Below are 25106 nucleotides of genomic sequence, written 5' to 3'. Positions count from 1 at the left end.
GATGAAATCTTGCTGCATAGCAGGGAAGGCATGCTGATGTCAGAATCAAAAGATTTCACTTTCTCTTAGCCAAACCTGAGCTACCGCTCATGGAGTGTGGCTGTGGAACCGTTCACAAGTGTCACAGTCATTTGCAATCCTGAATGGTAGAGCTCCGGGGAATTTAAATACTGTGATAACTTCATTCAGACAAAAAATTTAAGTGTATTCACAACAATAAGCATGAATTTTTTTGCCAATGAAATATTTATAGCTCCAGCCTAGATAGCACCCTGAACTCAACTTATATTTTACGATCCTTGGTGAGTATCTTAAGAAGCATCTCAAACTGAACACATGCTCACTGAACTAATCTCCCATGCAGGCCCGTCCTAACCAATGTCCTGCAGTAAAGGCTACCCCCTTCTTCCAGTTGCTCAGGCCACAAGCCCCAGAGTCCACTGTGATTTCTCCCTCTCCCACCACATCCAATCCGGCAGCAAACCCTATTTGTTTCCACTTCAAGGCAGGTCCCCCTCTGAGACCCCTGGTCCAAGCCTCCAGCACTTCCTGCCTGGATTACTGCAATAGTCTTGTTAGGTGTTCCTACACCCACTCAGTCTACTTTAAAAACAGCAGCATCAGTGATTCCATTAAGACACAGCGAGGTCCCTACTCTCCTCTGCTCAAAACTTCTAATGGATTAAAAGCCCAAGTCCTAGAGCACCCATGCTTACCATGCCTTAGCCACCCCGGCAGCCTGGCTGAGGCATCCCCAAAAAAACATGCGTTGTTTCCACCTGAAGGCTTCTCAGGTCAAGAGACTTTCCTTGTTATATGTGGCATTTTTCACTGCTGAATCTCCAGCCATGAAGAACTGAGCTTCATACGCTAAATGCTCAATGGCTGTGAGATGAACTAATGAACCAACTGTATACACCTTGGGAGATACAGCCAGTATTTCACAAAGGGGGAAACTGAATTACAGAGAGGTTAAACAACTTCACCTGCCCAAAGAGTGGCAGAGTCGGAATTCAGGGCCAAGCAGGACAGCTGTAGAGCACGGACCCTCCACTAACCCCACCCTAATCCCACCCCACCTTCCCATCTACAGAAAGTTTTCATTCAATCATGTTTTCGGGTCTTGGAAGCCTTTTCCAAACAGCCTTGGAAGCTAAGGGCTCACTCTCATAAGCAAAACTCTCAGTGTTGGCAGGGTAACACTGGTCTTTACCCTATTACAGATGTCTTCCAGTGTTTTCTAAAGCCCCCTCCTGCAGCCTGGGTGTGTTACTCAGGCTTTCCATGATCTAGATCACATTTGGGAACTTGGGTATCAGTTCAGCAAACTGCGCAGGCAAATCTGAGGCCAGACCCGAGGCAGGCCAACGATTATCGCCTCATACAGAGAAGGCATGCTGGCCATCCGGGAAGGACCAGCTTCCCCCAAAGCAGAATCCTAGCAATCTTGCCCTGTGACCCACAGAAGATGGCCAGAGGCAAGGAGAGCTGGGCACAATGAGGGGATACCCTCCACCGACTCCAGCTCCTGCCTCCAGCGAAGGGGGCACTAAAGCACATGGAACACAGAAAGAAAGAAAGAAAAGAAAATAGTTTTAATGCCAAAACTATTCTGACATCAGCCAGCTGGAGGGGTCTAAAAGCATTTTAGGACTGGAAATCAGCAGAGTATCTCGGGCCAGCCCTTAGGAAAAGCAATTATCATGATGCTATGAAGGCAGGAATACTGGTTAAAGGTTTCACTCTCTGATGGAAGAGACAAAAGAGAGGAACTGTGGCCCAGTGGTCAGCTGCTGAGGCACCACAGCTTGAGTTGAACCCTGGCTTCACTACTTACTAATCAGGTGACCTTTGTGACTCAGTTTCCTCCTCTGTACAATGAGGCTAATATTAGTACCCACTTTCTGACACTGGTGTGGACACTGACAGTGAATACTTGTGAAGGGCATCTGTGGTACCTGGCACACAAGAAGCACTTGCTAAAGGCTAACTCTTAGTAATAAGACATTTATTACCATATACTAGTTAAACCCATTTTGAGGATTTTTTTCAGTTTCCCCAGAGTAAGCTTCTACAGAATGTGAAAAAAATTGCAGGCTTGAGGCTAAATCATCAATACTTACTCCTTCACGTACTTCCTAGCATCTCTGTGACTGATGCTGAATCTTCTGGAATGCAACTTGAAATGGGATTGTCTTAAGTTAACTGAGGGAAGATTCAGGATATAAACAAGGTAGTGACGGGTAATATTTAGTACAATAAAACCTCTGCAAATTTAAACTGGAAAAAAAAAAAACAGCTGGGCACAGAGGGTACACACCTGTAATCTCAGCACTGTAGGAGGCCAAGGCAGGCAAATCACCTGAGGTCAGGAGTTCAAGACCAGCCTGGCTAACATGGTGAAACCCTGTCTCTAGTAAAAATACAAAAATCAAACAGGCATGGTGCTGGTGCCTGTAATGCCAGATACTTGGGAGGGTGAGGCATGAGAATCACTTGAACCCAGGAGGCGGAGGTTGCAGTGAGCCAAGATCAGCCACTGTACTTGAGCCTGGGCAACAGAGCAAGACTGTCTCAAAACATACATACACACACACACAAAAAAAACAAAAACCCAGGTCCTTACTGACATTTTCCTCACTCTTTGGTTTTAGGAAAAAGCAGCAAATTCCAACAAGAGAGAGGTATCACTGGAATGACTGGGGTTACGTGACCGGTGTCCACAGATGATTGGCAAATTCCTGTTGATTCTCCCTGGCCCCAGCACTGAGCTAGACCTTTGGTATTCAAAAAGCTAGAAGCTAGATGGGAAATCAAGAAAGCAGTATGGTACTAAATCGGGATTTAATCTTTTGAGTCATGGGTTTTGTTCGGCTTCCGCCTCCTCACTTTTGAACGTGTTCTCCTGGTGTTTTGCCATAGCTAGAGCAGGAACAGGGACTGGAAGCTGAGAGTGGGGTCCCAGGCCCAGGGCAGGTGTGACCTCAGGAAAAGCATTTCCCCGGTGGGTCCTGGAGTCCCTATGTCAAAGGAGAGCTGGACAGGATCTTACCTGCACTTCCAAGTTCCCACCTCTCCTCCAGTCAGGAGAACTCTGCTTTCATCTGTCTCAGATTAGGGGTTCCACTGAAGATTTCAATGTGGGGGGAAGGGCTTTGCCTCTAAGACAGAACACTGGCACCAGAGTTTCAAGGTCTGAAATGTGCCAAGTGAACTGTGACTGCTAACGCATGGTGAGGAGTTGGTCCACACAGCATGACTCAAAGCAGCACTTTCTAAACCTGCGTGCACAGCCCAGGCCCCTGGGTCGGTAGTGAGGGTTCCCTACAAAGGGGTCCCCTGGGAAGCTGGTTTGACACTCGTTTTTGGAGAGTCACAATAACCACTGGTTAAACCTCCATGAATGCCACATTAAGGCACTTTTTAACTTTCACTCAATGAGGGGCACAGGCGGAACTCAGACTCCTGGCCAGTGTCATTTCGAGGGGACGCAAGTGCCCTCAAGTGGAAATCGGCACACGGTGGGTCAGTCCCTGTCCCTACTTTAGCTATGGGAAAGTCCCAGGAGAACACTTTGAAAAATTAGGAGACAGAAGCCAAACAAAATCCACAACTCAAAAGATTAAATCCCAATTTAGTACATATTGCTTTCTATGATTTCCCATCTAGCCTCAAGCTCTTTGAATACCGACAGTCTAGCGCAGTGCTGGGGACCCAGGGAGAATCAATGGGTATTTGCCGATCTGTGGTCACCTGTCGTATCACCCCGTCATTCCATACCACAACCCTCACCTCTCACTTCTAATTTTAAAAAGTCACTGTCTCAATCTTTAACTCACAGCTGCAAACCATACTCTTAAAATATTTGTGAAATTGTGCAGATGTTATTTCCAACTGTCCTGAGAATTACAGATCACGTGATTTGGGAATATTTCCAGCTCTGGCTGAGGCTGGGCAGGGCAGGGGCCAAACGCTAGGACTGGATTGGGCATAGTTGACATCAGCCACAGGTACCACCCTGCCTGTGTCAGAGGGTGTGCATCTCTGAAATGGTAACTGTTTATATCACGCTGCACTTGTAATAACGTCCTGCCAAAGGGACCCACTTTCCCACAACTCTTGCACTACGCAGAGATCTGACGTCAGCGGGTGCTGTGATCATAACATCTCCGATTAAGCTCTTTTCTGCATTACAGTTCCTGCCCCTCCCAACATCAAACAAGGCAGCCGCCCAGTGAGCCACAACTGCGGCTTCCAACTGGGAAATCATATTGGCAAAATAAAAACCGTTTGGAAATTAATTTGGGTTTTCCCCTGAGGAGAACTATAGACAACGGGGCTACTGTGAGCCGTCACTTGTGGAAGTGAGAGAGGGTTCTTGGTTGACTCTTAGATCTGGGTCTACGAAGCTCGGGAAACGGAAGGAAAACCTAGCGCTAACAGGTTCAACTATCGGGATGCGCCCAGTCACGCGCATCAAGAGCTAAAGCAGCTGCCACCTAACCCCCGGACGGGGACAGGGCCATCCACTGGGACCTGCCGCACGTCGCTCGCCCGCTGAGTCGTTGGACTAGCGGACCGAGCCCGGGTGCCCAGGCCTTTCGGGCACCTTCTGGGCGGGTCTTCGGCGCCGCGCCCTGGTGAAGGGGCCGCTGCCCCACCCTGTCAAGGGCAGGGTGCCGGGGGGGGGCAGAGGGTGTGGGGTCAGGGCGCCGTTCCCGCGCACGGACCTGCCGCTCCTCCGCCTGCAGCCCGTACTCCTCGCGCATCCGCAGCAGCTCGTCCTCCAGCCGCGCGCGCAGCTGCTCCAGCCCGAGCGCCTCGCGCCGCAGCGCCTCGACCTCCTGCGCGCACAGCCGCGTCTCTTCCTCCGCCTGGAGCCGGCTCTCCTGGCCACGCCGCAGCGCCTCCTCCAGCTCCCGCACCTCGTCCTCGTACAGCTGCACCGTCTCCCGCCACGACTCCGCCACCAGCAGCGCGTAGCTGTCGCGCACCTCCCGCAGGCGCGGCGGGGGCGCGGCGGGGCCTGTGGCGCGGGCGCGGAAGTGCATGGTCAGGCGGGCGGCGCGCTCGCGCAACTCCCGAACGTCGCGGTCGTGGGCCGCGTCGAGGCCGCGGCGCTCGGCCTCCAACCGGCCGAGCAACGCCTCGAGGGCGGCGCGCGCGCCCAGCGCCTCCTGCAGCTCTCGCCGCTGCGCGCCCAGCTCGGCGTCCAGGCGGCCGCGGGCGGCGCGCTCCTCCGCATCCAGGCGCTGCAGCTCCCGCAGCTCGCGCCTCAGCGCGTCCCGCTCGCCCTCCGCCAGCGCAGTGGCCCCGCTCAGCTCTTCCAGCTGCTGCCGCAAGCTGCGCGCCTCCTCGGCGCAGCGGGCCTGCCCCTCGGCCCACAGGCCCTGTCGCCCGCGCCGGCCGCGCAGCTCCTCCTCCAGGAGCAGGTTTTCGCGCTCCAGCTCCCGCACCCGGCATACGTAGTCATAGAGCCGGGCGTTGAGCTCCTGCAGCTCGGCCTTCTCGGGGCCCGTCTGCAGCCGCCAGGACAGCATCTTGCCAGGAGTGCGGGCTCTCGCGGCCGGCCGGCTCCCTTCTGCCCTGGTCTTGTCCCCTCAGCCACAACGCCCAGGCCCCGCCGCCGCCCCGGAGGCCCGCAGAGTGGGGCGGGAGCGGGCGAGCCCGGGCACTTAGCGGACGGGGCGGGCGGACTGGGCGCGGACCGCGACCTCCAGCCAATCAGGGCGCGGCCCGGCGCGGCCTCGGCGGCCGGACACCGCCCCCTGCCGCACCCTGGCGGCGGCGGGTAGTTGGCGCGAGCAGTCGGGGAACAGCTGGCGGGTCGCGGGCTTGCCCCGCTGGGCTCAGAGAAGGGACGTCGGAGAGGGCTCCCTGCTGCTGCCCCGTCACGCGTGCCCGCAGTGTACGAGAGTCCTGGCGTTCGTGGTTGGAGATAGAAGCCTATGGAGTTGCTGAGGTAATGACCATTTACGAGAGACTTCTCGTCCGAGGCCCTGGAGATTGGCGGGGGCGGAGAGGGGGGCGTCTTTTTTTTTTAGAATTATATCGGCCAGGCGCGGTGACTTACACCTATAATCCCAGCACTTTGGGAGGCCGAGATGGGAGGATCCCTTGAAACCAGGAGTTCGAGACCAGCCTGAGCAACATAGACCCTGTCCCCACCAAAAAAAAAAAAAAAAAAATTAGCCTAGCTGGTGGTGGCACACCTGCTACCTGGGAGGCTGAGGCAGAAGGATCACTTGAACCCAGGAATGTGAGGCTGCAGTGAGCCTGATCGTCCCACTCCACTCCAGCCTGGGCGACAGAGTGAGACCCCATCTCATATGTGTGTGTATATATGTGTATATGTGTGTGTGTGTGTGCATATATATATACACATATGTAGGTATATATATGTTGCATATGCACATGCATTACATACTTTTTTTTTTGAGACAGAGTTTCACTCTTGTTGCCCAGGCTGGAGTGCAATGGCATGATCTCGGCTCACTGCAACCTCCCGCCTTCCTGGTTTAAGTGGTTCTCCTGCCTCAGCCTCCTAAGTAGCTGGGATTACAGGCGTGTGCCTCCACACCACGCTAATTTTTCTTTTTCTTTCTTTTCTTTCTTTTTTTTTGTATTTTTAGTAGAGATGGGATTTCTCCATGTTGGTCAGACTGGTCTCGAACTCCTGACCTCAGGTGATCCGCCCATCTAGGCCTTCCAAAATGCTGGGATTACAGGCATGAGCCACCACGCCCAAACTAAATAATCTTTTCAACTTGAAACGTAAGTATATATACATTTGCCAGTATTTTGATGTGCAAAATACTTCTCTTGATGTCAGTTGACTAGAGTTCCAGTTGTCCTTATACAAACTACCTTCACAGTACATTCCATTTTCCAATATGAATTTTTCATTTACAGTGAAAACTTAGACCGTGAAGTGTTCCAAGTACAGAACTTTCTAGACATCTAACATCTCCAAAAACTTTTACAGATGTCCCAAGCACAGCCCTAATGTGACAGCTATTTCGTTCCAACAACGTTTCCCTAAGAAAGTATCAGTTTAATCTCCATAGATACCACAGCTCTTTTTTTGTGCACTAGCATTGCATTTGTTTTCATGGCAGTTACTTATGCATGATAGTTCTCAGTATAAGTGTCATTAAGGCTCACGGGGACAAACCAGCTGGCCCTTGGTTGGGGTGCACCTGCACTGGTGGTGACACAGGTACCCAGGGGAGGCTTGGATGGTCATCCACTGGCCAGAGGGATCCTCGTGGCAGGGTTAGTGGTTAGTGTATTTTACGGATGGCATGGGAAGGTGGGCTGCTCAGCAAGCTGGTCCAGGGCCTTTGGGAAAGCTTCCAGTGCTCTTCTTGTCACAGGCATGAGTCTCCAATCACAAGCAACATAGAAAGTGGACCTTTCTTTTTCTAGAGACCTTGTGTTGGAGATCCCATTCTATAGGTGGTAGAAATTAATATCTTTCAATTAATAATTCCCTGTCCTTCTCTGCTAAGACTAAGTGGAGGTGGAGAGTGGGTTTATTCAGTGCTTGGGTTTCTTCACCTTGGTGTGCGACAGAGGGTTTTGGAGTCCCCCATCACCCCATCATTGTTCGTTCTTCTCTCATTCGCCCAGGTGCATACTGACACCTGGCCTTTGCTTGTCAAACAACAGAGCTGCTGTGGTGTCATTACCCAAACCTATGTGGAGGCCCCACCAGTCCTGGTCCACTCTGGGACATTGGGGTGCAGGGGGCAGCTCTCACAGTTGCCTGGACTCTGCTACAGCTGTTTATTCTCAGCTTTTTGACTCCCCAAACTAACAGGGGTTCTGCTGTCCCACATCTGTCCGGATAGGGGACAGCTCTGCAGGCTGGGAGAGCCTTCTTAGGAACCACTGGGTCCCAGCAGGACACTTTGCACGGACTCATTAGTTTTTCTTTGCCCGGTGCCCTTCAGGGTCTTGGACTTGGAAACTCAAAACCTTTCCCCGATTTCTGCTGTAAATCCTGTCCCAAGGAATTGACTGTTCCAGGGTACAGCTGCCCAGGTAGGGAAAAAGTTATACAGGTAGTACTCGACTTACGAACACGGTCGGGACGTCATAACATGATTTGGTCTTAAGTTCAGTAGGCTATATGTACCAGTTGAAATGGTGCATGTGGAGATGGTAGTCCTGCCAGAAGCTGGTCCGCACTGTAGTACGCCCAGCTGGGCAACGTTTGCGCTGCCAGACACGGAGCAGTCTTGGCTAGCGATTGTGGTCGTGAAGTCGAATGGTAGTAAGTTGCATAGGTCATAAGTCAATCAATACCTGTAGGGGATCAGGAACTAGCAGGGCCAGGAGATGGAGGCAGAGGGCAGGGGGGATGTACCCCCAGCTGCTCTTTCGGGTTAATATCCTGCTGTTTCACACTGAATCCTCACAATACTGAAGGTCAGAGGGGTGACGTGACTAGCAGTATTAGAAGCTGTGACCACAGGAGCAGGCTTGAGCAGGCAGGGTCTCGCCAGTAAGCAGAGGCAAACTCAAAAGGAAGGGAATGATTGATGGGATGGGATGAAGGACCATACACCAAGGACCAGAAGGAGCGAGAGGCCAAGAAGCTGTTAGCATCCTCGGGTGTTGGCTGAGCCTGGAGAAGCCTAGAGTGCTGGAAAAGAGCCCCCTGAGGAGCAGAATGGATCCCAGGAGGGAGCAGGAGGAGGAAAACCCAGTTCTTCCTCCTCCCAGCCACCCTTCTCTTGTCAGTGCCTCCCACTGGAGAAGCCCAGAGTCACTGGAGCCTGGCAGTGGTGTGCTGCGGTTGGCTCCTGCAGGTCTGTGAGTGCCAACTGTTACATTTCAAGGATTTTGTGGACCACCTGTTAAACACAGCCATTATTAAAAATTAATTATAGAAGCTTAAGAACAAACAAATATTCAAAACGTATCACTTTCTTATTATTTCACTGCATTTTCCTATTATCTGTTCTTGAAGTTATGAATGACTATCGTGCCTACCCTACTCCATATTCACTGACATGGTGTTGGTTGCTTGAGTATTTACAACAAAAAATCAGTCAATGACTTGTTTTTGTGGATTTGTTGTTTTGTTGATTGTCTAGCCTTTAAAAGCAGTGGAGAGTATGTTAACAGTGCAGATTAAGTTTAGTGGTATGTTGCGTCTATAGCTATTGAATTGTGAATAGCACAGAAATTTGAGGAAATGTTTTTCCAGTGTCTCAAAAACCTGTATCCAGATCAGGAAAGAAGTTGCTTCGTGGCTAGGCGGTGGCTTATACTCATAATCCCAACACTTTGGGAGGCCAAGGCATGGAGAGCCCTGGAGCTCAGTTGTTCAAGATCAGCCTGAACAACATGGCAAAACCCCCCTCTACAAAAAAAAAAAAAGAAAAATTAAATGGGCATGGGTGGCATGCACCTATAGTCCCAGCTACACGGGAGGCTGAACTGGGAGGATCGCTCGACCCCAGGAGGTCGAGGCTTTGGTGAGCTGTGATGGAGCCGTTGCACTCTGGCCTGGGTAACAGAGCAAGGTCCTGTCCCAGCAAAATTTAAAAATACAAAAAACATTTAAAAGAAGTTACATCATAAATAGGAATGAGTGAAGTTTCTCTGTTATTTCACCCTTGTCTTTCTTGCTAAGGTAAACAAAAATATGAAGCAATATTCATGGTGCTGCATTCATTTGTTAGCAGGAACACCAGAGTTCTGCAAAAATCGATAAAACCATTCTGCCAAAATCAATCCACTATGTGGAATTTATGATAAGGAGCAGTGTATACTTTATTATTTTTTGTAATAAAAAATTTGAAAGCCATGTTGCTAACATGTTAACAATTATGCATTTCTATTAATAGCTTAATGGCAAAAAAAATAAGAGTCTTGCAGTCTTCGCTTCTTATTGACATTCTTCTATTCAATAGAGTGGGTAATCTAAGCTGAAAGAATATATATATATGAAATATATATGGAAAATATCTGTATCTGTGGGTGATATCCAGATAGATAGATAGGTAGATAGGTAATGAGATTTAATAAAACAATTTTTTTTTTACATGGAGTCTAACTCTGTTGCCCAGGCTGGAGTGCAGTGGTGCAATCTTGGCTCACAGCAATCTCCTGGTTTCAAGCAATCCTCCTGCCTCAGCTTCCCCAGTAGCTGGGATTACAGGCGCAGGCCACCACACCCGGCTAATTTTGTATTTTTAGTAGCGACAGGGTTTCACCATGTTGGCAGGCTGGTCTTGAACTCCTGACCTGAGATTATCTGCCCACCTCGGCCTCCCAAAGTGCTGGGATTACAGGAATGAGTGAGCCACTGCGCCCCCACCAATAAAACAATGTTTAGTTTGGATAAAAACAATGACCTGTAATTTTTTTTTCTAGAATTGACCTAATACAAAACAAATTGCTCAGGACCCAGTATCGTGTACTTTTATTTTTTTAACCACAGCCGCCTTCCGCAGGCTGAACACCTTAGGGACCAACAACCAGATGGTGTCGTTTGCAGTGAAGATCGAATTCAGAGTTGTAGCCGAATTGGAGAGGAGAGAGTGACATGTGCGCCCCCTTCCTGCGGTCGGTAGATGACCCATGGGAAGCCAGAGGTAAGGGGTGAAAACGCCCAGCCGCTGGGACAGTGCCGCCCAAGGAGGGTGGGAGGGCGCTGCTCCGGGATGGAGACCAGAGGGGCAGCTCTGGGGCCGCCTCGGGCGAGGGACCCGCTCAATCTCTGCGTGATTGGCGCGGTGGATGGGAAGCAGCGCGGGCTTGCACAGCCAGAATTTTACCAAAGTCCAAGAAGCAGGAGGCTGTTCGCGCCAGGGGCTGCAGCCTTTCCATCAGCCCCGGCTCCGGGCTGGGGAAGCGGGAATAGCAAGTCTTTCCCTATGAGGAGGACCTGGCACAGTGTGGCCTGCGCTCCACGGGGCTCACAGGCACGTGCAATCATTGTGGGGTGGGGGGATTCATAGATCTTCCCTTCCCTCTCCTGCCACCTAGCTCATTCCTTCTGCTCACTGCCTGTGGGGAGGGCTGTGCCCTACATGAAGAGAAAAGGTCTGACTGTGGTCTCCAAAATCCAAGATTTTAGGAACTTGGAGAGGACTTCTAGCTGGACAAAAGTTGGGAAGAAACTCCTGAAAGAAGGCTGAGGAGCGTTGGGTTTCCCCAGAGGCAAGAAAATACTGAAGGAGGGGCAATGGAGTGGAATGGAAGCACAGCCGCTGGGTCCTAGCGAGGGGAGCCTTCTACCCTTTCCTGGCCAGAGCCCCAGGCAACAGCAAACCCCCAGTTATATTGTGTTTATCCAAGCACAGATCCTACGGGCCCCTTGTGCCCTACTTTCCAGGGCAGCCTTGGGGAGGTTGTGGGCCTGAGAGGAAAGGCCACCTCATGGCCCAGGGTAGCCTTCCCTGGTTCCCTCCCCAACACCCCATCGCCCCAAGCCTGAGTGAAGCCAGGAGCCTGAGTGCCACCTGGAAGTGGCAGAGGAGACCTATGGGAGCCTCTCCATCAGCATGGGTCCATGCCAGCAGGGCCACATCCATCTCTAAGCTTCCTTTGTGCAAATTAGGAAAGGCACCCTTTCTGGGAAGATGAATGAGCTCATGGATGCACGACCTGGTCCATGGATGGTTCCTTGGTGCTGTGGAAGAGACACCCTGCCTCAGGGTGGAGACTGCCCTGCACCTACATCCATAGCTCAGCAAAGACAGCTCAGGTGGGATTTCAGTCCCACCGATCACCCCATCCTGATATGTTTGTGCAGTAAACAAGCTGCCTAATTATCCGAAGTGGCCCACTGTCCCAGCCTCTGCGTGTAGGGATAAAGACCTGGGGCTCTGTTGGAAGGCAAGTTGATGCCAGCAGATAGGTGATGTGAGGACCTATCCAGGTAGACCCAGCCCTGGTGCCTTAGCACTGTGTAAGTCCTCAACAGTCTGGCGCAATCCAGGGAAGGGGGTCCGATCTCTAACCCCTTTAATGGATGGGAATTTTTTTTTTTTTTTTGAGATGGAGTCTCGCTCTGTACCCCAGGCTGGAGTACAGTGATGTGATCTCGGCTCACTGCAACCTCCGCCTCCTGAGTCCTGGTTCAAGCAATTCTCCTGCCTCAGCCTCCCAAGTTGCAAGGATTACAGGCATGAGCCACCATGCCCAGCTAATTTTTGTATTTTTTAGTAGAGACGGGGTTTCATCATGTTGGCCAGTCTGGTCTTGAACTCCTGACCTCATGATCCACCTGCCTCGGCCTCCCAAAGTGCTGAGATTACAGGCATGAGCCTCTGCACCCAGACAACGGATGGGAATTGAGTTTTCATCACCCTGTGGCTATTTTCTGCCTACCTAAGTTTGTGGACTGAGAGGCACACTTGCCCCCAACAGGCTTGGCCAGGAAGGAAATGAAGCCAGCGGGAAAGGGAAATGCATGGGGCTGGCAGGAAGGGCTGGGCTGGGCACAGTGGTATAGAATGGACTGACCCACTTTGCGTCCTGGCACTTAGTACCAGCGTTACCTTGGCCGTGACCACCTCTCCGAGCCCATCTCCTTATCCACGTAATAGTAATAATGAGAACAAAGTAGCACCTTCTTATAGCGGTGTCAGAAGGACTAAGCTTTCATGTGCATTGCCCTTACTGGAGAGCTTGTTAAAACGCAGATCCCTCGGTCCCATGCACAGAGTTTGAGTCAGTAGCCTGGGGCGGGCCAAGCATTAGTCCATTCCCAGGTGAGGAAGATGCTGCCAGGCCGGGACCACAAGGAAACCTGGCTCCCACCATCAGAGTTAGTCCTCATATAGTCCTGCTGCATCAGGCACTGTTTTGAGCTCTTCATGTGGATGAACTTATAATCAGCACAGCAGCCTGTGCAACAGGTACTATCAGCTCCAGGTGAATGATGTGGAAGTGGAGCCACGGAGTGGTAGTTTGCCTGAGCCCATGCAAGTGGTGGAACTGGCTAGGCATGGTGGCTCATGCCTGTAATCCCAGCACTTTAGGAGGCCGAGACAGGCGGATCACCTGAGGTCAGGAGTTCGAGACCAGCCTGGCCAACGTGGCGAAACCCCGTCTTTACTAAAAACACAAAAATTAGCTGGCCATGGTGGTGGGCGCCTGTAATCCCGGCTACTCGGGAGGCTGAGGCAGGAGAATTGCTTGAACCTGGGAGGTGAAGGTTGCAGCCAGCCAATATCTTGCCATTGCACTCCAGCCTGGGCTACAAGAGCAACACTCAGTCTCAAAGAAAAAAAGAAAGAAAAAAGGAAAAAAGAAAGTGGTGGAACCAGGATTTGAACCCTTACCTTACCTTACCTACTTTGCTGCACTGCCTGTTGTGCTGTGTGAAGTGTGTTGCACAAGACTTAGCACACCGCACTCAGCAAATGTCAGTCATCGTCACGGGAGAAGTCCCGGAGCCCTGAATCACATGGAGGCCACTGGCCAGGGGTCTGTCTCCAGAAGGCCAGGGAGAGATACTGAAGAGTCGGGGCACGATGCAGACGATGGCAGCTTGGCAGGGTCGGCAGCCAGCTGGGTCTAGGGAGCAGGAGGGCAGGGATGAGCTAGTCCTTGAGCCTCCAGACTCAGTTTCCTCATCTGTAAAGTGAGGATAACCCCTCCCTCATGGGATTGCTACAAGGAATAAGTAAGATGAGAAGTAAAGGCTTCAGAACACAGCATCTTCATGCCCCACCTCACTCCAAAATCTGAATCCAGCCGCTCTTGCTTAGACCCCACAGCATCCCCAGTCTGTCACAGCTCTTCTGGCTATTTTAGGTGGGCAGATCATTTGCTTGTCACTGTTTCATAGGGTCACAGCAGGTGTCTGTTGGAGTATAGGCTGCCTTTTCAAAAGGTGCAAAAATAGCATTTGTCATATCAAGAAAATGTGCAGTAATTTAAGCTGCACAACTTCTCTCTCTTAATTCGGAAAGTCATGTCATACTCATTACAAATGAACTTGAGAAGGGACCCAAGTGACAATGAAACATCCCCTGATTAATCTTCCCAACAGAGACAAGACTTCTCATTTCCACATAAGAACTAAAAACAGAAGAATTTGCCTTCAAAGAACAGCATATTTGCTCTCCCTGCCCCTAGAAGCACATTTTCTGTGGCATTTGTTGGTGGTGTTCATGATGAGGTAACTTGAAAGCTAGTTTTTTAATCCCTCTATGTGCCTGGTGCTGGGCTGGGCCCTGGGAACATAGAAAGGAGAAAGACACAGCCAATTTCCTCATAGATCCTGGGGTCTGGGGAGGCCAGAGAGCTTGGGGAGGATGTTTCTTTCACTTAATGCTGTCACAAGTGCCTGCTCCTCCCCTAATTGCCACCCACCAGTCATTCAGCCACTCACCTCTTCTCTGTCCACCTGTAGCTGCTCCAATCCAATCTCATGGCTTCAAATACAATAACATTCTAGTGATCCTCGGATGTGTGGCTGCAGCCCAGACCGCTATTCTGACCCTGCTGTGTCTTGAGCCAGGGCTCTGTTGATGACATGATCCCCATTTGTCCCTGCTCTAACGGGGGGGGGGGCATGGTGATGCTATGGGTCCGTAGGTATCAGCGTCAATTTGGACGCCACAGTAGAAACCCAACCATTCTGAAAAGAAATTGAGTGCTCGCTTTCTAACTGGCTGCAGTCGCTCTGGGGAAGGAACCAGACTCTCACTTGCCATCGAGGTTGTCATGTCGTCCTTTCAGCCCATTGTTTCTGATGACTCAGGATCAGAAACTGGTCAATGACTTTCCGTGGGGAAAACTGGATCATGACTTTGCATAGACGTGTTTTTGACTATATATGTACTTAGGGGTGTTTCTGCTGGCAGCCCATCTGTCTTTCCCCTAGGATCACCATATTCTATGAGTCACAGATTCCTCAGATCTCTGAATCTGTAGAACCCTGAGTTTACTCCCCACCCCTATGCCCATCCCAACTTTGCATCTCATTACCATAATTATACTCACCTTTTTTTCTGATACTTACGGGCTGCCCTCGCCCTCTGCTAGGCCTGTAGCCAGTAGCTTTCAAAGTCTAGTACCTGGTTGAGCAACTTAGCAGCATCACCTGGGAACTTTTCAGAAATGTACACTCGCTAGCCCCAGCCCAGACCTGCAGATGGAGCCCTGTGTGTTCTGACAAGTCCTCCAGTGGATCTGAATGTGTGCTGGTTTGAGAACCACTGCTGCATCTTATTCCCAACAGAGAGGCCAGCTCTGTAACAGCCTCTCTCCCATCAGTCTCTCCCTGCCAGAGGACAGGCACCACTCAGTTTCTGAGTGGGGTGGTGCCCCTCACCAGTTCCTTCCTTCCCACTTTGATAGATGGAGAATCCTCCAGGCCTCCCAAGGAGCGTAGCTAACCTGGTGGGTTTTCTGGTCTTACGCCCACTTCTCTGATCTTTGCTCCTTCCCACCCCTGTTGTCAGTCCTGGCGTCTCTACTTCATTCATTTAACTTGTGCCATCCCTTACCCAGGCTTCCCAGGGCTACCCCAGCAGCTGCCCAATCCCCTTGCCAGGGAGTGAATCCCTGTCACAGGATAGTGTCCCCACACCAACACTCTCCCATACCCAGCCATATGGCCTTGACCCACAAGCCCACCTTGACCTAGCACCTTACAGACCACCTATCCTCCCATTCCCAGGCTTTCTGCTTCAGTCCCAGCTGGCATGCATGAACCAGGTCCTCTAGCTCCTTTGCTATATAACTCCCCTCCTTCCTGAGCTGGCCCAGCACTTCCTAGCTGGGATCGCTGAGGTTTGACCTTAGATACAGATCTGATGGTCAGCAGGGAGGTGGTGGTGGACCCACTTCCCTCCTGGCCACCAGATCTGTATCTAAGTCTGTATCTAAGGGAAAGCATTGCCTTGTAAGGCACCTGCCTCATTTGCAGCCTCTGAGTAGTCTTTTGGGAGAAGTTGGCAGTGGGGGTGGGAGTCTATATTCCTGAAAGTGGGGTGGGTCACTTCTGCAGGGGAATCTGGAAATCCATGGTTCTTACTTGGAATCCCCAAATACCCCCATCCCAAGTCTCATGGTCCCACTCCTTTCCCATCAGACCCCTGGCTTTGACATAAGAGACTTGCCTAGAATGAGAACTCAGCCTCTCTTAAAATTAGAAGCTGTGCCTGCTCTTCCATTCTCTCTGCCTTCTGCCTGCAGGGGGTGAGGGTCTCTTTAAGTGTGCCAAGTAGGCCCTGTGACTCTCACACTTGGCTGTAAATTGCTGAGCAACAGATCTGAGACTGACATTCTCTCTCAATGAGTTAGTGGCACTCAGCAAAAGTCACTTGATTCCACAGTCCTTCTAGTTACTGTTTCCTCCAAACCCCTCAAGAGCCCAGGGGATTTTACTCCTTTCACCTGCCTCCACTTCTGCTGTACCTTGTCCCAGTTCATTAAGGGTGAAAGTCTGAGTAATCACACCTCCACAGCATGCCAGGAATTGTCAGTACTCCCCTGCCCATTAGCAGTGAACAATCCAAACATTAAGCTAAAGTTCATTTAATTTTTTTTCTTTTTGTGTAAATGGAACTTTAATTTAGAAGTTCCATTCATGGCTGAGTGTAGTGGCTCATGGCTATAATCCCAGAACTTTGGGAGGCCAAGGTGGGCAGATCATTTGAGTTCAGGAGTTTGAAACCAGCCTGGCCAACCTGGTGAAACCCATCTCCGCTAAAAATACAAAAATAAAAATAAAAAGCCAAAAATTAGCTGGGCTTGGTGGCAGGCGCCTGTAATCCCAGCTACTAGGGAGGCTGAGGCAGGAGAATCACTTGAACCCAGGAGATGGAGGTTGCAGTGAGCTGAGATTACGCCAGTGCATTCCAGCCTGGGCAGCAGAGTGAGACTCCATCTCAAAAAACAAAAACAAACAAAAAAAGAAGTTACATTCATAATGACATAAAAAATAACCTAGGAATAAATTTAACCAAAGAAATACAAGACTTACACCCTGAAAATGACCAAACATTCTTGAAATACATATTTAAAGAGACATAACTTGATGGAAAGAAAACCTGTGTTCATGGATTAGAAGATTTAAGATTAAGATGGCCACACACACACATACATACACTCATGCACACACATGTAACCCATGTCTACAGGCATGTCTATATTTATTTCTCTGTATCTAGCTGGCGCTCCACACACAAGTGCCTACTGATGCCTCTAACTCCCATCCACAAAGATCACAGTAGCCTTCCTTCCCTTATTTCTCATTTGTAACTTCTTTCCCCAGCAGTGAGAAGTCTGGCTCTCTTACCTATAGCATAGTTTCTTATTGTTCAACCCTTGTGTATATATAAAGTAGTTTCTCCATAATCTATCCAAAACCTAAGTCAGATCACTCCTCTGCTTAAAACCTTCCCATGCCTCCCCATTTCATTTAGAGTAAACCCAAAGTCCTGGTCATCCTCTAACCTCCAAGGCCCTACATGCTATGGATCCTCAATACGTATTGGTCAACTTACCCCTCCTTGTGCTTGTGGCCTAGATACCTTGACCCCTTGCTGTACACGACAGGCTGGGTGATGGAAGGAGACTGACTGAGAGGAAAACAGGAATCTTCTTGGTAAAAGAGTTCTTCCACATCTTGACTTTGGTGGTGGTAACACAACTGTATCTATCTGTGAAAGTTCCTTAAGCTGCACACTTAAAATTAGTAAATTTTATTATATGTTAAGTGTGTTGCAATAAAGTTGAGTTTTTTAAAGAGACATTTATCCTAGCTGGGCGCAGCGGCTCACGCCTGTAATCCCAACACTTTGGGAGGCCGAGGTTGGCAGATTGCCGGAAGTCAGGAGTTTGAGACCAGCCTGGCCAACGTGGTGAAACCCCATCTCTACTAAATACAAAAATTAGCTGGGCATGGTGGTGTGCACCTGTAATCCCAGCTTCTTGGGAAACTGAGACAGGGGAATCTCTTGAACCCTCAAGACGGAGGTTACAGTAAGCCGAGATAGTGCCCCTGAATTCCAGACTGGGTGACAGAGCAAGACTCTGTTTTCAAAAATAAAATACTTTAAAAAAAAAATACAGTAGATAAACTGTTCTATCAAAAAAAAATTATCCCAAGAAGTACTATCTACACTATCATTTGAAATGTTAGTTTTATGTTTCTAAAGTACTTAGAAATATTTTGGGAGGCTGAAGCAGAAGGATCACTTGAATCCAGGAGTTCAAGACCAGCCTGGGCAACTTAGTGAGGACTTATCTCTACTAAACATAAACCTGGCTGGGCATGGTGGTCTGCCTGTAGTCCCAGATACTCAGAAGACTGAGGGCAGGAGGATTGCTTGAGCCCAGGAGTCTGAAGATACAGTGAGCTGTGATCACCATTGTACTCCAGCCTGGGTGACAAACAAAACCCTGTTTTCAAAAATAAAATACTTAAAAAAAAAATACAGTAGATAAACTGTTTTGTCTGTGGTCACATCAAAAAGAAATATATTTTTCATTGCACACACATGCAAGTAACTGAAACAAAAGTTCTACAAAGCATTACTTATCTCTTCCATGTTTTAATCTTCTTTTCAATGCTGGATTGGTGCTATAAATTTGATATCATGACTCATTAATGAATCTTGCTTTATAGTTTCAAAACTTTTCATCCAAATGATGCCATCTACACATTAATCAGTTACATTGAAGGCATTCATCAATACCTGTGGGGTTTTTTTTTTTTTTTCTTTAGACAGTCTCACTCTATCACCCAGCTGAGCCTGGAGCACAGTAGTGCAATCTTGGCTCACTACAACTTCCACCTACAAAGTTCAAGCAATTCTCTTGCCTCAGCCTCCTAAGTAGCTGGGATTACAGGCACCTGCCACCATGCCTGGCTCATTTTTGTATTATTAGTAGAGATGGGGTTTTACCCTCTTAGCCAGGCTGGTCTGGAACTCCCGACCTCAGGTGATCTTCCCACCTTGGCTTCCCGAGGTACTGGGATTACAAGCGTGAGCCATTGTGCTAGGCCCACCTGTGGGTTTTCTAAACATGGTGGATAATGAGCCCGATTGAACACATTCTGTAATGGACCTCCACTGGCTGCCCCTCCAATCCCTCCTTCCTGAAAGCTTCAGGGCTGTGGTTGGGGAAATGCTGCCGTCAACTCAAGCCCACCCTTTCTAACCTCTTACCACCTCCCCACTAGTAAACTTCCTACATCAACTTGAAAGCAGGTAAACAGGCAAGGCTGATTTTTTGAAACAAACAGACATGGACTCACAAACTACTTAAAATTGGTTTTCCACTGTACAGTATTGGGGGATTGTCTGGATGACATTAATAGCTATGATCAGGAAGCTGGTTTCAAAGTCTTGATCACAAAATGTCAGCATCATCAGTAAAAACATCAGTGGCAGCCAAGGCAACTGAAGCTCTTACCAAAGCTATCAAGGTCCTCCTTCCAGATAGCCCCAAAGTTTAGTCATCAGTAGCCAAAAGGGTAACTCAGAGCTGGAGCCCTTGATTAATACTGTCATAGTTGAAGCTCACAGAGTTAGATTTCGAGATATCAGGGTCAAATCATGGACTCTCAGCCTAGCCCCACCCTGTTCATCCCCATCTGCCTCAATCTATCCGAACTTCAAGGCCCAACTCAAATGTTACCACCTCCACAAAGCCTCCCCTGAGGGTGCCAGTGGAATCAGGCCTGCCTTTGAACTGTCATGGGTCTTCAGCTGTAACTTTCTGATGAAGTGTGCTCCATTCTGTAAGGGTTATTGCCGAGTTTAAAATGAGGAAACTGAGGCCAGTATAAGAAAATTAAATGCCAGTTTATTCAGCTCCTGGGTGAGGTTCTATGGTCGGGGGAAAAGGAGACAGAGAAGTCGCACTGACTTCCTGGGGCATGGAGTTTTTGTGTCTACCAGCAACAGCAGGGTGCTCTGATTGGCTCTGGGGGAGCGGGATTGGGCCGCTATTGGTTGGCGGGTTGTTGGGCGAGTTTTTTGGTGCAGGATTTGGTTAGGGTTGTATCAGCTGGAATTCCCGACAGGAGGTCTGGGTGCACAACTGGGTGCTGAGTGTAGAGCTGGGTGGCTGTCCGGGCTCCTGATGAGGCGTCCGACCTTACACATTCTACCGGATAATCTCATTCTTTATATCCCACTCCACCCCAGGCCTGTGACCTTGTGGCCAGGGACTGTGATTGTCTTCTTTATCCTGGAATCTCCTGCTGCCGAGTCCAGTTCTTGCTTTTGGTATGCACTGAATGAGTAAAATATGTAGTTGCTAAATTGCAGTATTTTAAAATATAGAAAGTCTGGGTTCAAGTTCTGGTTTGGTGATTAACCTTTGGCATATTCTTGGCCAACTGACTCAGAGGCTAACTCTCTGGACCTTAGCTTCCTTAGCTGTCATTAAGGGAACCGGCCTGTGTAAAGTCTTTTAGGCTGGCTGACTGCACCATGGACTATGCCGTGGTAATTTCTGTGACCTGCACATACACTCCAGATGAGTTCCTGGAACTAGAAAATCTGAAGTAACTGGAAGACCCCAGAAAGGGGAAGAATGATCAACCCCTGTGGCACCTAATTAACTTGAGACATTCTTCTGTTGTTCCTTATTCCCGCCTCAACTGAAAAGGCAATTGGACTTTATAACGACCTTCATCAGCCTTGTAACTCCAGACCCTACAACCCCCTCCCAGCTTGCAAAACCTTCCTGAACTGTAACTTCTACCTACCCCCAAACCTATAAAACCAATTCCTATCCCACCACCCTCCACTGACTCTCTCTTCAGACTCAGCTCCCCCCATACCCACCCACCACCACCACCACCACCACCACCACCACCTGGCTGAATAAACAGCTATGTTGCTCACACAAAGCCTGTTTAGGGGGGGTCTCTTAATTCAGAGCGTGTGTTTAACAGCCTGCATTATTTCTAAGGTTCTGGGGTAGCCAGCCTCCAAGACAGTGTCCAGCAGTCCCTATCTCCTGTCATTACTTTGTCATTGTACGTGGGGCGGTTGGTATGTCACTTCTGATGATGGATTTTAAAAGGTTATTGTGGTTTCTTTCTTGGTCATTCTCTCTCTGCTTTGGATCTCTCTGGGAGAGGTTAGATGTCATGTCATGGGCACCTCTTTGGAGATGTAGCCAGTGAGTAACTGAAGCCTTTGGCCCACAGCCTGTGAGGAACCAAGGGCTGCCAGCAACCATGCGAGTGAGCTTGGAAGTGGATTCACCTGCTTCAGCCAATCCTCGAGACACCCGCAGTCCTAGCCCACAGCTTGACTACAGCCTCATGCAAGAATCGGAGCCCAAACAACCCAGCTAAGGCACTCCTGGATTCTAGACACTCAGAAACTGAGTGATAATAAATATTTGCTGATTTGAGGTTCTTTGTTACACAGCAATAGATAACTCACACAAATTGTTTCTGGCTCTGAAATTGCATAAGCCTAAAGTCCATGAAATATAGCTATTGAATTCAGGAAAAGCCTGATTTACAGCAATTGCCCGTCTTTCCCCTCCTGCCCCCAGCCTGAATCATGAAGAGATAATACAAAATATGTCCAAACATATTGTGGAATCACAATATTTATTTTATTTACTTTTACAAGAGTTCCCAAAGCTTTGTTGATTTTGCTTCACTGACTCCTTTGTTTCACCAATGAAGGTGGAAATCCAGATAAATTAGGTGATTGGAATAATGCAAATGTGTTTCACTTTCACAGTATTTGCAATTCCTCAGTGGTGAATGAAAATGATGTACAGGCTTGCTTTGTTTCGCCTCTGCCTCATCATGAGAAATGCATCTTGAGCGGTGGTAATACTTGCACATGTCTTCCCAGGCAGCCACCGGCCTAGGGAACTCTCAGGGGAGAAGAGTGAGTGCAGCTTGCTAAGTCACCTCCAGAAAAATAGCTGAAGGTCGGAAACAGACAGCCGGGCAATGGGGCTACCAGGTCAGGCTAGATGAACAGAAGACTTCTGACAGGACAAGTGACAAGAAGTGATTTTCTGTTTTAAATGAGACCACTGCCCATGATAAACAGAGGGCTGGGAAGGAAATTAAAAAGCATGGAGAGTGAGTTCAGGAGGCCCATGGCTTCTCTGGCTGTGAGCTTGAGCCCTGGTGGTTCTCCAAATAAAAACAAGCAGTTGATGGCCTCATCAGCTGATGACAAAGGCTGATGATAAGTGCAGTGATAAGTTTGGGAAGATGGTAAGAAGCGGCTAGAAAAGGAAAGAGAATTCCGAGGGTGACAAAGCACATTTGGAGAGCAAGGGTCTGTTCTGCCCACTACGGGTCTCTAGATTTGATGTTTCATGAAAGTTACTGTAAGGGTTATTGCCGAGTTTAAAATGAGGAAACTGAGGCCAGTATAAGAAAATTAAACGCCAATTTATTCAGCTCCCGGGTGAGGTTCTGTGGCTGGCAAAGAGTGGCCAGAGAAGTCGCTCGCGGCTTCCCAAGGAGTGGGGTTTTATAGCGAGTGAGGGTGTCTTGATTGGTTTTGAGGGAACAGAATGTGGTTGGGGCAAGCTGCTATCAGAAGGTAGGCGGGATTTCCGGTGAGCGAGCTGCCCAGGGGAGTGGGACCTGGATGGGCCAAAATGCTATTGGGCAGGTTTTGGCGGGCTTTTTAAAAATTTTGGCGGGGTTTTTCAACAGCGGGCTTGATGCCAAGCGCGGAATGGTGACGTAGTTTTTAGGCACGGAGAGGGATAGGCGTGTCTCAGCTCCCAGTGAGGCAGCCGGCCTTACATTCCGACCCTTTTGATGATACAGGATGCCGCTTCTTTCTGGCTACTTCCTGCTGAGTAGGGGCGGAGTGAGGGGGGGTCAGTTGGCTGGTGCCTCGGTTGGGAGCCGGACATAGGGGTGAAGCAGCATTTGGTTTACGGCCACCCTGAAGATTTTCCTCATGCGGGCCTGTAAAAACCTGAGGAAACAAGGGGCTAGCATTAGCAGAAGGCAAATTACAATAATGGAAGTGATAATAGGGGTTAGCCAGGTAAGCATGGGGGATTACCACCAGTTGAGAGGCGAGACTGATGCATTTTGCTTTTTGCGGAGGTCTTCTTGGAGGCGATAGAGAGCGTTGACGGTTTCTTCCACAAGACCTGTTTCCTTGATGTAGTAGCAGCCCTGCTCCTGGGCCAGCGACGTGATTTGTCGCTGGAGGGAAGCCAGGGAGGCAGCTGACGCCTCAATAGCCACACGGAGCTTGTCTTCTAGTTGAGTGGCTGAGGTGACACTGTAGCCCAGGGCGCCACTCCCTATTCCAGCTGCTGCTAGAGAAGATGCTAAGGAGACGCCAACCACTATTGGGAGGAAGACTGCTCGTTTGCTCCAGTGATTAGGGGACGGTGCGATGAAGGATAGGAACTCAGCTTGTCCATGTACTTCTAGCTGTGGGACCAAAGTGACAGGCATGCAAGGGAAGGGAAGGGAGGCATTAATAACTTTGGTTAGGGTTCCTTACACCAAAAGTATCCTCCTGGAGGCGCGTTAAGGGAGGATTTCACTTTTACTGCGGTGTTGCAGCTGGAGCTGTTGGCCGTCCCATAGCAGAGAGAGAGATGCTGAGAGTGCACTTTGAACAAGGGGATACTGGTTAAGTGGTGCTAGGCCCCGTAGGTGATTGTGGCAGATTGAACCCAGTCCGGAGGGGAACTGAGGCCCAGGGGGGTTTGCTGAGGGAGGCACATAAAAAGCAGTTGGTGATATTCATGGCTTTAGTTACATTTAACATGTTGGCTCCCTGCTGTGCTAGAGTTAACCAAGAGAAAGGTTGAGAGGTGCTATCTGAGGGTTTGAATTGGTTAGTTAGGGTGGCTCCGGGTATAATCTTTATAGACTTTGCCGGACACTCCTGCATCCCAACAGCTGTGCCAGGGGTCGTGGATGTTGAGGGCTAAGGAACCATTGCTGAAGCGAGTGAGCATGTGGTTGGGACGGCCTGGAGGCTATGGCTTGTGAATAACACAAGAGCTATATGAGCACCCCCTGTAGGTGGTGTTCCACCAGTGACAGTAGTCCTTGGTTTGGTCATATAGAAAACACAGCCTGTGCTGAAAGTGAGACCCATGATCACGACCGAGTGCAGCGCTTTTACCGTCTGGGATGAGGATGGAGACAGTAGACTGACAGCTACTTGTTTGGCAGTTTGCCTGTGCAAGATAATGGGTCCTGGTGGTGGGGCCCTTAGTCCAGGATTCCTGGGCTGCAAAGATCCTGGTTTGAGCTCTTGGAGGAAAACGCTGTTGCATGGTTGGAGAGGGGTCGCTGGGTGGGGGTTTTCCAGTCCTGGAACAACAGGGAGGGTGCAGTCCGCGTGCTTCCTAAGCAGGTGGCAGAGAAGAGAGAGGAAGGGGAGGTAGGAGTCCAGTGGAGGTGGTCGCACCGGGAGGTTATGGGAGACCAGGAAAGGCCGGCCGTACAGCAACTCAAAGGGGCTGAGGCTCGTTGGCCCCCATGGGGTGGCTGTGACCCGGGCTAGAGCAAGAAGTAGGAGCGTGGGCCAAGAGAGCTTTACCTCGATGGTAAGTTTGGCCAAATGGTCTTTGAGGATGCCATGAGCCCGTTCAACTTTACCCAACCACTGAAGGTGGTAGGGGATGTGCAGTTTTCAGGAGATGTTCAGGGACTTGGCATCTAGGTGGACTACTTGGGCCGTAAATGCTGGACTGTTTTCTGACTGGATGGTTGCAGGCAAGCCGAAACAAGTAATGATTTCTTGAATTAAGAGGTAGGCCACCGTGTCTGCCATCTCCTGGGAGGTGGGGAAGGCTTTAATCCAACCTGAAAAATTATCTACAAAAGTTAGGAGGTAGCAGAGCTTTTTGTGAGTGGGCATATGAGTGAAGTTAATTTGCCAGTCTTGGGCTGGTAGGTTGCCACACAAATTTGGTGAGTAGGAAACTGTGGCCTTAAGTCTCCCTGAGGCGAGACCTTAGAGCAAGTAACGCATGCCTTGTGTACCTGCTCAATTGTTTGTTGCAGACCTGGTGAGAAAAAGAGGGGCTGTACAAAGCGGTGTAACGCCTTAGGCCCTATATGTAAGGATTGGTGGATTTCAGCGATAATTTTAGGGGCCTGTTCCTGGGGAAGGGCAATTCTGTTATTTGGGAAG

The 25106-nt window shown here is 49.6% G+C and overlaps 1 protein-coding gene and 1 long non-coding RNA gene across 4 annotated transcripts in view; one reads left to right on the top strand and one right to left on the bottom strand.

Annotated features, from left to right (window-relative positions):
• SYNM (synemin) overlaps nt 1-5661 on the bottom strand; it is a 31124-nt gene extending 25463 nt beyond the window's left edge. Inside the window, exon 1 of one of the 2 annotated variants that reach the window (XM_039480026.2) lies at nt 4731-5661. In XM_039480026.2, the coding sequence (XP_039335960.2) occupies nt 4731-5540 (810 nt within the window). In that variant the 5' untranslated portion in view covers nt 5541-5661. The remainder of the gene's footprint in view (nt 1-4730) is intronic. The other variant, XM_010351270.3, reaches the window with a different exon arrangement.
• A 138-nt stretch (nt 5662-5799) lies between these two features.
• LOC141584668 (uncharacterized) overlaps nt 5800-25106 on the top strand; it is a 54916-nt gene continuing 35609 nt past the window's right edge. For both annotated transcript variants that reach the window (XR_012517857.1, XR_012517856.1), the window contains exons 1-2: nt 5800-5962; nt 10457-10610. This is a non-coding gene — a long non-coding RNA (uncharacterized LOC141584668). The remainder of the gene's footprint in view (nt 5963-10456; nt 10611-25106) is intronic.

The sequence above is a fragment of the Saimiri boliviensis genome, chromosome 5 (assembly GCF_048565385.1).
Source record: "Saimiri boliviensis isolate mSaiBol1 chromosome 5, mSaiBol1.pri, whole genome shotgun sequence".
NCBI classification, from domain to species: Eukaryota; Metazoa; Chordata; class Mammalia; order Primates; family Cebidae; genus Saimiri; species Saimiri boliviensis.
This window is presented reverse-complemented; position numbering and strand designations above follow the sequence as displayed.